The 13,194-nt window shown below is 37.1% G+C and overlaps 1 protein-coding gene across 1 annotated transcript in view; it reads right to left on the bottom strand.

The window, feature by feature from the left end:
- Positions 1–13,194, bottom strand: part of LMO7 (LIM domain 7) — a 320,447-nt gene that overhangs the window by 71,394 nt on the left and 235,859 nt on the right. The window contains exons 5-7 of the mRNA XM_042781037.1: positions 12,423–12,453; positions 11,065–11,178; positions 3,319–3,517 (exon numbers count right to left, since the gene is read on the bottom strand). Coding sequence (XP_042636971.1) covers positions 3,319–3,517; positions 11,065–11,178; positions 12,423–12,453 — 344 coding nt within the window. The remainder of the gene's footprint in view (positions 1–3,318; positions 3,518–11,064; positions 11,179–12,422; positions 12,454–13,194) is intronic.

The following is a 13,194-nucleotide window of genomic DNA, read 5'->3' as shown; positions in this document are numbered from 1 at the left end:
AAAGATGCATGGAAACAATTAGCCCAAGAGACTAGTATACCATGTGATACTCAGCTTATATGACTACCAGACCAGAAGAACTAGATGGTGCCCAGCTACCACTGTCAAACATTTGGAGGGGGATCTATGTAGCAGATCCTGGATAGAGTGGGAGAACAATGTGGAACAAAACTCAAAATCATTAAAAAGAAAAAAAGAGGAGGAGGTGACCAGGTTTGCTGATCTGACAGATCCGGGTGGAACCCGAGGCTATGGTCCCTAGCTGCCCTTCAAGTCTGGAATTGAACCCACTCCTGTGGCTTCCAGCCAAACAAAAGACAGGCATATGACAACATTTACATTGGGTAGATACACTCTTTGGAGAGAACAATCACAGGAGAATAAAAGGGCCGTGTAGGGAGACAGCTCTGGGGGCAGGAATGCATGGGAGGGAAGGACACAGAAGAGGTGGCTATGGGGAAGATGTGGGAAGAGAGCTGTTGCATTGTGGGAGATCTCAGTCAATGTCATGAGACAAATTGTATGTGGACTGCTATGTGGAAGATGAATTTGCTCTGTAAACTTTCACCCCAAATCTCAATAAAATTAAATATATATATATATGTATTTGAATTTTTTTTTGTCAGTTATAATTATCAACACTTAACGTTCACATTCTGAACATAATCTGCAACTCCTTTCCAGAGATCAAGAAGCAGGTGAGCATCTTCCGCTTTTTGTAACATGTACCAAGCATCCAATGAGCCCTGGTGTTTCAAACATTAAGCCCTTGGCTGATAATTGAAAGGTTGGTGGTTTGAACCAATCCACTGGTTCTACAGAAGACAGACTTGGCAATTACAGGTCTTGGGAAGATTATAGACAATAAAACTCCACGGAGCAGTTCTATTCTGTCACAGGGGGTCGTAATGAGTCAAAATTGACCTGGTAGCACCCAACAACACCAGGCACACAATTCAACAAGTACCTGAGATGGGACTTAGACTCTACACCATCGGACCACTACAGGTGAACCAAGCTTGTCATGCTCTCAATCTTTGTCCTTTTAATGCTTGCTGGCTGGATATAAATTAGAAAACTGCATGTTTCATGTTCTTCTGTCAGTACAACTTAATATAGTAGGCTGAGAATTTCAGTCCCTCCTTTTATGGTTTAACCACCCAGATGAATTATAAAGTCAAATTCATTTCCTTGAACTATTATCATTTTCATAGTCATCTAGGCTATGAAAATGTCACACACCTAGATAGCAAACAGTCAACAAATGCAGCAGTAATTTTAAAGGTTAACTCTTGAACAATCATTCACATTTCTTTATTTTAAATATTTAAATACCACTATTGCTATTATATAAACAAAAGAACTTGGTTTTTATTACATTGTTTAATTAATTTGTTAATTTTATTTTTGAAAAATGAATTCATTGGACATTGCATTGCATGTAAATTTTATATCAGTGAAATATAAATACTCAATTTAACCTGATGTGTATCCTGAAGAAATCAGGACAAAAGCAATGTCTGTAATTTATTCTGAAATGCCTCTTAAAGAGAAACAGGGAATGAATGAATAGAGAGAGAGACAAATAAATATATGATAAAGCGAATATAGTCAAATGTTATGGGTACAATCTGCATGGTGTGTACATGGATGTTCAATGTAAAATTATTTCAACTATGCTGGTGTTTAGAATTTTACATATAAAAACATTAGGAAAAAATCAGAAATAGAAAAGTAATATTCAAAACAAGCAAGCAAAGTAAATCACCAAACAATCTAATGCAACTTTGCAACCCCATCTCTCAGTTCTTTTAATGTTGATGACAATGGAACTACAAAAGTATTTTTTAAAAAACTTTACTGAAGGTTTCAATTTAGTCATATCTGAGTACTGATGGACCCTTAAATCAATCAGCCATGAGTCACCAGAGAGTCAGCATTCATTCATAGAGGGAAAGCTGTACAGACAGGGCATAGGGAGGGGATAGTCACAGGGAGGGGAGGGGAGGAGAGAAGAGTTTTTTACATGACTGGCGGTGATAATTGGGGCTGTGAAATCAAATGTGCACGAACTGTTGAATGTCAAACAAATGTGCTTTGTAAACTTGCACCCAAAGCACAATAAATAAATCAATAATTTTACTGATGGTTTCAATTTAGTCTTATTTGAGTACCTAGAGATTTGCAATCTGAAATTGATACCACCTAATGCCTAAGGCACTTGACTGCTAACCAGAAGGCTGGAGGTTCAAACCCACCGGCCACTCCTGGGAAGGAAGGTTGGGCAATCTACTTCTGTAGTGATACCACCTTGGAAACCCAAGAAGGGGTCGCTATGAGTCAGGTCCGACTTGATGGCAAATAACAACAACAACAATTACCACAAGAATAAGTCTTGCACTTAAATAACTGATTTGATAATAATATCGAGATACTGAAAGGTTTCTCCCCACAACAGAGTAACTTCCATTAAGACGTTGCTTTCTCCTTACTTTGCTCTGGGGCAGCTTTGACCCTAAAAGGAGCAAAAGATATGTTCTATTCACCATAGTAGCACTGTTATTCAATCTATCAAAGTTTAGCATCATATTCTGTAAGGAGAAATATCAATCATTTCTTCCCTTGGGTAGACAGAGATAATCATATAAATATTTTTCCTGTTTTTGTTTAAGATAATTTTTCTTATCTTTTAAGGAAAAGTAAGAAAAGAAAATTCCTCAGGAAATAGAACAGATTTTTGAAAATTTTATTCAAAACCTTCTACCTTCTAGTCAATTCTGCCTCACAGCAACCCTCCTGTGGGACAGAAGAAAACTGCTCCATAGGGTTTCCAAGCCTATAAATCCTTACAGAAGCAGACTGTCACATTGTTCTCTCATGGGGCAGCTGGTGGGTTTGAACCATTACCCTTCTGGTTAGTAGCCAAGTGCTTAACCACTGCATCACCAGGGCTCCTTTAATTTTATGTATATTCTATTTCTCATTAAATCAGCTAATAGCCCTCATAGGCACAGATTTTTAGGCCTGAGTCTCTAGAGAAAAATTAAGATAGATTATCATTGATAAAACATCTCAAAGTTAACTTCCTCCTTTTCTTTTTCAAAAATAGAAAGAGAAAAAATTGTAACTCACCAATATGAGGAAGGAAAATTAGCAAAGAAGAAACTCTTAGATATATTTGAGTCTCTATGAAATCTACTTTTCAAAGAAATTTCCGTCTAGATAGTATTCTCTTCATTTTTGTACTTCCTCCCACTCCAAATTTTCTCTTAATATGCAAACAAATAGAAATGAACCAAAAGCCACAATGAGACTCACCTTCACGGCCCCCTTTCAAGGTGATTCCCGAGGAGCAGCTGGTGAATGATCTAGACCCTAAAGAGTCCAAGCTCTCAAAGGAGTCTTCTCTTTTATGGTTGCCTGCAGGAGTGGGAAACTCTCCACGCTCGGTACACCAGATATCACCGTACCCACTGTCCCTGCCACTCCTTTTCAGACTGCTGGAGTCTTCAAGTGCCTAAAGAAAATGTTTTTCAAAGAATAGTAAGTTAGCTTCAACTTCCAAAATGTTAATTAGTCGTTAACTGTTGGTTTGCATAGCTCAAGTCAGGCTTCCTTTGGTAGGTAAGGCCTTCATTTGGTAGGGAAGACTGTTCTGTTAAATGTTAAACATAAGCAAAATGCTGATAAAAATCAGAAAATAAATCTGTTAACTGTTTTTCCACAATTAACACCTTGATTCTGATGTAACAAAAAGTATTCATTATTCCTAAATAAGATAGTATTCTCTACTGAACGATAAAGAAGAGGGAATGGTTTAATAAAATAAAAGCCATTAATTAGAATAGCATTGAAATGTTACACTCAACAATTATTTTACAGTTCTCTGACAATAAACATGAAAGGAGTCAAGGAAAAATCAATCTTGATATAGACATCCAAAAGGAGGTAAATCAGTAAGATTACATTCAGCTTACTCCAGAAACTCACAGCGACCCCTCCTTGAGATTCTGAGGCAGTATCACTCTGTAAGTGGATTGCCCAATCTTCCTTCTGAAGAGTGGCTGGTGGGTTTGAACCATCAGCCTTCTGGTTAACAGTCAAATGCCTTAGGCACTATGCCACCAGAGCTCCTAGAAACTAGTTAGGGTGGTTTATAACAAATATAAGTCATCCATTACACTTAAAGTTCTTTTAAAAAAAAAGAACGTTAAGGAAAAAAAAAAATAAGGGCTGGGACAGCAGGCCAACACTGGAGAAACTTTCACTGATTACAGAAACTAGATCTGAATCACTGGCAGCTGGGTTCTCTTATTGACCCAAGGAAGCATACTTGTTTACTGACACATAAAATCTCTTTTCCTTGGACGCAAATAAAATGCTTGACTCATATAAGGGATATAGAGAAATTTGGTAAATTTTACTAACCCTAGGTCAAGGAGGGGTCGCTATGAGTCGGGGCTGACTCGATGGCAGATAACAAAAACAACAACAACAGGTCTGTAAACTACATAAAGCAAAAAAACCCACCCAAACCTACTGCCATTAAGTCAACTCAGACTCATAGCAACTTTATAGGACAGAGCAGAATTGCACCCTGGGGTTTCCAAGGATGAAAATCTTTACAGCAGCAGACTGTCCTGTCCCATGCCAATATCCCATTAGCAGATGAGTACTTAAACACTGTGCCATCAGAACTCCTTTGTAAAAACTAATCAAACTTAACACAGAAAGAATTTTTTTAATTAACATTCCTCATGAAGGTTAATCACCAGTCATCGGTCAGTTTGTCATTCTGTAGTGGCTTCCAGGTTATTGTGATGCTAGAAGCTATGCCACTGGTATTTCAAATACCAGCAGGATCACCATGGTGGACAGGTTTCAACAGAGCTTCCAGACTAAGGCAGACTAGGAAGAAGAATATAACCAGGCCCACTTCTGGAAAAAAAGAAAGAAAAATGCCACTGAAAACCTTATGAATAGCTGTGGAATTTTGTCTAATATAGTGCCAGAAGATGAGCCCCTTAGATCGATAGGCACTCAAAATACAACTGAGGAAGAGCTGCCACCTCAAAGCAGAATCACCCTTAATGATGTGGATGGAGTAAAGCTTTCAGGACCTTCATTTGCTGATGTTGTATGAATCAAAATGAGAAGAAACAGCTGCAAAATTCCATTAAAAATCAGAATATGGAATGTACAAAATATCAATCTATGAAAATTGGAAGTTGCCAGAAATAAAATATAATACATAGACTGTTATCCGGGATATTAGTGAGATACAATGGACTGGTATTGTCATCTTGAATCGGATAATCACATGGTATACTATAGAGGGAATGACAAATTGAAGACAAATGACATTGCATTCATTGTCAAAAAGAACATTTTCAAGATCTATTCTGAAGTACAAGGGTGTCAATGATAGGATAATATTCATACATATATAAGGAAAAGCAGTTAATATGACTATTATTCAAATTTATGCACTAATTATTAAAGCCAAAGATGAAGAAACTGAAGATTTTTATGAACTTCTATAGTCTGAAGTTGATCCAACATGCAATCATGATGCATTGATAATTACGTGTGATTGGAATGAGAAAGACAGAAACAAAGAAGGATTGGTAGTTGGAAAATATGGCCTTGGTGATAGAAATGAAGCCACAGATCACATGATACTATATAATTTTGCAAGATCAATGACTTATTCATTGCAAATATCATTTTTGTACAACAAAAATGGAGAGTAAACACACAGACTTTGCCAGATGGGATACATAAAAACCAAATTAACTGTATCTGTGGAAAAGGCAATGGAGAAGGTCAATACCATCAATCAGAACAAGGCCAGGGGTTGACTGTGGAACAGATCATCAAATATATAAGTTCAAGTTGAAGCTGAAGAAAATTAAAACAAGTACATGAAAGTCAAAATACAACCTTGATCATATTCCATCTGAATTTAGAGCCCATCTCAATAACAGACTTAACACACTGAACACTAATGACCAAAGACCAGATGAGTTGTGCACTGATATAAAATAGAGCATACACTAAGAAAGCAAAAGGTCACTAAAAAGACAGAGAAGAAAGAAAAGACCGAACTGTATGTCAGAAGAGAATCTGAAACTTGCTGTTGAATTACAGTAGCTAAAATGAATGGAAGAAATGATGAAGTAAAACAGCTGAACAGAAAATTTCTAAGGGCAGTTTGAGAAGACAAAATGAAGTATTATAAAGAAATGTGTAAAGAACTGGAGTTAGAAACCAAAAGGAAGAACATGCCCGACATTTCTCAAGCTGAGAAAACTGAAGGAAAGTTTTAAATGTCAAGTTTCAATACTGAAAGATTCTATGGGCAATATATTATACAACATAGGAAGTAGCAAAAGAAGATGGAAGGAATATGAAGAGTAACTGTACCAAAAAGAATTGATCAATATTCAACCATTTCAGGAAATAACATATGATCAAGAACCAATGGTACTTAAGGAAGAAGTCCAAAGCTGCACTGAAAGCACTGGTGAAAAATAAAACTCCACTAATTAACAAGTTATCAATTGAGATATTCCAATCAATAGATGCAATGCTGGAAGCACTCACTTGTCTATGCCAAGAAATTTGGAAAACAGGTACCTGACCAATTGACTGGAAGAGATCCATATTTCTGCCCATTCCAAAGAAAGGTGATCCAACAGAATGAAGAAATTATTGATTATTAATATCACATTCCTGTAAAATTTTGCCAAAAGTAGTTAAAAAACAGTTGCAATAGTACATAGGCAAGCAACTGCCAGAAATTCAAGCTAGATTCAGAAGAGGATGTGGAATGAGGGATATCTTTGCTGATGTTAGATGGATCTTGGCTGACAGCAGAGAACATCAGAACAATGTCTACCTATGTTTTATTGACTATGCAAAGGCATTCAACCGTGTGATTCATAATAAATTGTGGATAACATTATGAAGAATGGGAACTCCAGAACACTTAATTGTGCTCATCAGGAACTTGTCCACAGACTAAGAGATAGTCGAATGGAACAAGTGTTTAAAATCAGGAAAGGTGTGTGTTATGGTATATCCTTTTAGTACACTAATTCAATCTGTATGTTGAGCAACTAATCTGAGAAGTTAGACTATATGAAGAAGAATACAACATTAGGATTGAAGGGAGACTCATTAACAACCTGCCATATGCAAATGACACAACTATTCTTGCTGAAAGTGAAGAGAACTTGAAGCACTTACTGATAAAGATCAAAGACTACAGTCTTCAGCATGGATTATATCTCAATAGAAAGAAAAAAAAAATCCTCACAACTGGACCAATAACTAGCATCATGTTAAGTGGAGATAAGATTGAAGTAGCCAAGATTTCATTCTACCTGGATCCGCAATCAGCACCAATGGAGGCAGTCAAGAAATCAGTCTCCTATTACACTGGGCAAATTTGATGTAAAAGAACTTTTTAAAGTATAAAAGAGCAAAGATGTCACTTTGAAGACTAAGGTGCACCTAACCTAAGCCATGGTATTTTCAATAACAACATACGCATGTGAAAATTGAACCGTGAATAAGGAAAACTACAAAAGAACTGATTCATTTGAATTGCCATGCTGGTGAAGGAAGAACAGTGAAAACATCACAGACTACTAGAGGAATGAACAAATCTGTCTTGGAGGAAGTGCAGCCAGAATGCTCCTTCAAAGCACAAACAGCCAAACTTTGTCTCAAGTTTTTTAGTCACGTTGTCAGAAAGGACCAGTCCCTGGAGAAGGATATCATGCTATGTAAAGTAGGAAGGTCAGAGAAAAAGAGTGAGATCTCACCTGAATGAGATGGACTAACACAGTGGCTGCAACGATGGGCTCAAGTATAGCAAGGATTGTGAGGATGGCGCAGGACAAGGAAGTGTTTCATTTTGTTGTACACAGGACTGCTATGAGTCAGAGGGCATCAAACAACAACAAAAGCATAAGAAGACCCCTAAGTGGTGCAAATGGTTTGCTCTCGGTACTAAGGTTAGCAGTTTGAACATATCTGGCAACACTGCAGCAGAAAGCCCTGGCAACACTGCAGCAGAAAGCCCTGGCAATCTGCTTCAGTAAAGATTACAGTTAGGAAAACACCATGGAGCTCAGTTCTACTCTGTAACACATTGGGTCTCCATGAGTCAAAATCAACTAGGCAGCAATGACTGTTTTTTTATTAGATGATAATGAGGCAGATTTATAAATCCTCTTAGGTAAAATAGAAATTGTGGCCATGTAGAAGGATATTCTTAGGCAATGCATGCCAAAGTATTGAAAGGTAAGCTATCATGATACCGTGCAACTTATCTTGAAATGGTTAAGTAAAAACATAAATGGATTGATAGATGTGCAATTAGACAAAGCAAATAGAGAACATTTTTAATAATTAAGACAGATGGTGCATATCTGTGAAATCATTGTACTAGTCTTTCAACTTTTAATTATGAATATTTTCAACACATGGAACAGTAGATAAAAAGAATGTTTAGAATGAATAATTAGCAGACATTTTGGACTTCTCAGCTGTGTCAGGCATATTTTTAACTAACACTGGATCCGTCAATTCATGGATGAATTATTTGACAAGTGTTAGAAGCACCAATAAAGTGTAGGAGATTTAAGTGAGATTTCATCTGCTTTACATGCCAGACACTCTGGCGTCAGAGCTGACATTCTGTCATGAAATTGCAGCGCCTACCTCGTACCCTGCTACTGCGCCAAGCAGATGGGGATGGTAAGCCCAGTGCAGGTCCCACCAAAACACTTCTCAAAAATAAAAAGGTAAGAAAAAAATTTTTAAGTAAAACTTTAGATTCATCTAGGCTCTTAGCTACATATTATGTTGAAGCCTCAGAATTCTCAACACAGAGAGAGATGAGTTTTAACCTTATAAATATTAAAGTTATTGATGATGAGCCCCCTCAATGAACCTGGTTCTTGATATTCAAGGATGACTTCATCCTGAAGAGTCACCTAGAAGTGAGTCACCTCCAGCTTATGATAAGACTGAGGGGCAATAGACTACCTTGATTACTTTTTAGAAACTGGTAATTTGAATTGGCCCGTAAGCATTGTCTATTTAAATGGACAAGTTTGAAGAGCACATTGATTTTCCTTTTAATAGAATTGATGCAAAATGTTTCTAATAAGAGATAATATGTCACATGCCTCTCAAGGCCAGTCCTACTCCATAATACAGAGAAAATAGAACCACAGCTACAGTTTTATCTACCAAAAAAATTAATTTTACCCTCTCTGATTTTTCTACCGGTGAAAGAAAAAAGCCTTGATGAAACATTCCCACCCCCAACAGTCTACCAGAATTTTCAATCTGAAACAGACTGGGTCAAAAAAAAGGACCACAAGTTGTAAAGGGAACACTAATAAATGAGCCAAAGTCCTACTCTGTTTTTATCTGGACATGTTCTTAGCTAAAATCACTCAAAGGCAAGGTTCTTCATGCCTAAAACCCTTTGCAAAGCCTTTTGCATTTGCAGACCTATCTCCTCTGTCTCCATCAGACAGCTATGCTCTGTGAGGATGGGTCTTTTGCCTAGTGTGGGTTTTCCCAGCACCTAGGACTATGCTTGTGGCCTGGTAATATCTCAACTATATAAATTTAACTGATTCAATGAATTTGAATGGAGCGCTATCAACTCCTTACAATTAAAAAAAAAAATCTGTACTTTCTAGACTCTATAATATCACCTCGTTATAATGTATATGGCTGGACCCAAGTGTATATGGCTGGATTCAAGACTAGAGCAGATTTAAGGCAAGGTGATCATTTTCAGCCTGGCCTAAAATTTCCAGCTTCCAATCATGGTAACTAGCATTTATCACACAATGTGCCACAGACTAATGCAGAATGTCTTACTGGCACTGTATTTAATTATCACAAAAAAGCCCCAAAGCAAGTACTATTAATTTGATGGTAATGTATTATTTTGAACACTTATTTGGCTCACTTTCTTCTGAGCTCTGTCAATGTCCTGGACAAATGCCCCATAGAGAAGCTAGTTTTCCCATTTAGATCTGTTATGAATGACGTTTTGGCAGAACCACTGTCCATTCTGGCCCATAACTCTCCTCAAGGTTGTTATGTTGATTCTAGGATATGAAGTGTGCAAAACAAAGGATTCTAACTTAAAAACCTTCTTGTCAAGTTTCACTAATAGCATTCACTAACTCTTTAGAAAACAGAAACTGTATGATAGAATTGTGGGGATATGGAGAATGGGCATTACAGACATCATCACTCATGTCAAGAGCACATTAAGATGAAGAAACTGAGTCACTTATACACATTTTAATAGTTCAGGAAGCACCTACCTACTACAAGCTAGTTTTATAATGAGTATAAACCAAAGATGGGGCAATCTACGTTCGTAGAGATACCACCTCGGAAACCAAAGGAGGGGTCACTATGAGTCGAATTGACTCAATGGCAATGAATCTGGAGGTTTTTTGTTTTTGTTTTTTTCCATAAACCAAAACCAAACCCACTGCCACTGAGTTGATTCCAACTCACAGAGACCCCCACTAGGTTTCCAAGGCAGAAAATCTTTACAAAAGTAGATTGCCCAGTCTTGATTCCATGGAATGCTGATAGTTAGAACCACCACCAACCTCCTGGTTAGCAGTCAGGTGCTTAAGGTACTGTGCTACCAGAGTTCCTTATAATGAGTATGGAAACAGTTAATTTATATATTTATAGTATCTAAGAAAGGAAGCAAACAAGTATGTCATCAAGTTACCTGAAATTCAGAGATAAATTTCTATGCCCTAAAAATGACTCAGAAATAGACTCTCCCTCCTTGGTGGTAGCATATACAGCAAAAAATGAGCAAGAATCCTCTCCACCCAGCCCAATTCCAGCGGGGAACAAAGGCACTCAGGACTGACACATTTGTTATAGAGAAGAAGGGAAGAGGAAGGAGAAGAAAAGGGTGAGAAGGTGAAGAGAAGGGGGAGGGGAAAAATAGTAGGAGTAATGATAGTTGCAGTCATACAGATGTCATTTCCTTACCTTAGTCAGAGTTTGTCCTAAAAAATTCTCAAATGCTTTCAAATTAAGACAAGGACCACTATAGTAAGGGTTACTTTGTGCTTTTCTTCCCAGCCAGTACAATGTTATCAAAACCTTTAAAAACAAAATCCATGAAACAACAAGATCAGTCTACTCATTGCAATCTTAAAGACAAGTGAGCACTCCAGCTAAATTACAACCCCTATTATTCCACTGTTGAAAAATAAGACATTAATTTATAGATAAGAGAAAGGTCACTACAAATTTTATTCTTCCCAGAACTCCCTATCTGAGCAAGTTCTCAGACTCAAAGCCCGGGTCCCAAACTTTACTAGGACATATGAAGAAAGGAAAAAAAACTATCAAAAGAAAACAAAATTAAACTTTTAAAAAGTTAATACATTTTCCAACAACAAGCTTATAAAATGAACAACTCAAACCAGTAATTAGCTTCCATACTGATATTGAGTTGTCATCTTTTTTTTTTTAGTTCTTCTACTATATGCTGAATACTAAAGACAGTATTTAGGAGGAGCTCTGGTAGCATAGTGGCTAAGACACTTGCCTGCTAACCAGACGGCTGGCGGTTCAAACCCACCAGCCACTCCTCGGAAGGAAGGTTGGGCAATCCTACTTCCATAGTGATACTGCCTCGGAAACCCAAGGAGGGGTCGCTATGAGTCGAGTTTGACTCGACGGCACATAACAACAACAAAGACAGTATTTAGTCTGAAATTGAGAATTTACCCAGAGTTTTTAAATATCTGGTGTTTTTCTGATTTTGTGATGGCCTCCTATCTACTTCCCTAGCAAAAAAAAAAATCTAAAATGTGTTCATTTGCCTTTATGAGCATCATTCACTTCCTAAACGTAACCTACCCTCTTAGAACAAACTTAAAAAATAATATGTTTACCTATATTTAATCATATTTAGTGCTTGTCTTGGAAGAAATACAGCCAGAATGCTCCTTAGAAGCCAAGATAAAGGGATCTTTTGTGCCACTTGACCTTGGACTTGTTATCAGGAATGACTAGCTCCTGGAGAAGGCCATCATGCTTAGTGAAGTAGAGGGTCAGCAAAAAAGAGGAAGACCCCCAACCAGATGGGCTGACACAGTGGCTACCAAGGAGGCTCAAACATTTGGGGCTCATTCTGTTGTATGTTGGGGTGGTTATGAGTTGGAACCAATTTGATGGCACCTAACAACAACAGTGTTTGTGACTGGTTGGTTTCTAGCAAAGATTTAATTACAGAAAGGATACAGAATATATCAGATATCTTTAAAACTATCACCTTTTTACAGAATATGCAAGTAAAAATCTATTTATAATATTCCATTAAAGAAAACATATCTTACATTTTTTACTCTTCTATCAGTCTCTTCTTGCCTGTAGAAGGAAAAAAAAAAATGCCTATTAACTAATATCTATGAACCTTAAATTATTAATTATTAACTAAAATAAATTCATTTTTAGTCTCAGGCTTTATTAATATTAATATCTTCTGGAAGTTCAGAAACCTTAGACTGGATATTATTCATCAAAAGAAATTTTCAATATTCATGGATTAGATGAAGTATGGTCAGTTTTCTATAAAAAGCAAGGAGGTCTTTTTCTCATCACTTTATTCATTATAGTCTGATTAAAAGACATAATACTTGAATTTTTTTATTTTGGGGCTTAAATAATGTTTTATTCCAAACAGGAAAAAAAAAAATAATGTGTGTTTATGGCAAAATAATTGGAAAACAAGAAAAAAGCAGCTTTGCACCGTGTTTTCTTCTCTGTTATCCAAGTCCTCAGAGCCAGCTGTTCAGGGATCACAACCCTGCAGATGTTGAAAAGTGAAATTTAGAAATAGTTGTGAACCTCTGCCTGAAGAGATTTCGCTCTATCACAAGAGGCATGTTTTTTCGCTCATCCATAAAAGGACATTTACGGAAGTTAAAAGGAGACAGATGCCATCTGAATGTTGAAGCACAGCTTAAGTTACCAAAGGATAAATAAAATCTGTTGCTATTGAGTCAATTCTGACTCCTAGCGACCCTATAGGAGCTCTGGTGGCGTAGTGCCTAAGGCACTTGACTGCTAACCAGAAGGCTGACGGTTCAAACCCACCAGCCACTCCTC

The sequence above is a fragment of the Orycteropus afer genome, unplaced genomic scaffold, assembly GCF_000298275.1.
Source record: "Orycteropus afer afer isolate SDZICR_OR568_19922 unplaced genomic scaffold, OryAfe1.0 scaffold00081, whole genome shotgun sequence".
In the NCBI taxonomy this organism is placed as follows: Eukaryota; Metazoa; Chordata; class Mammalia; order Tubulidentata; family Orycteropodidae; genus Orycteropus; species Orycteropus afer.
This window is presented reverse-complemented; position numbering and strand designations above follow the sequence as displayed.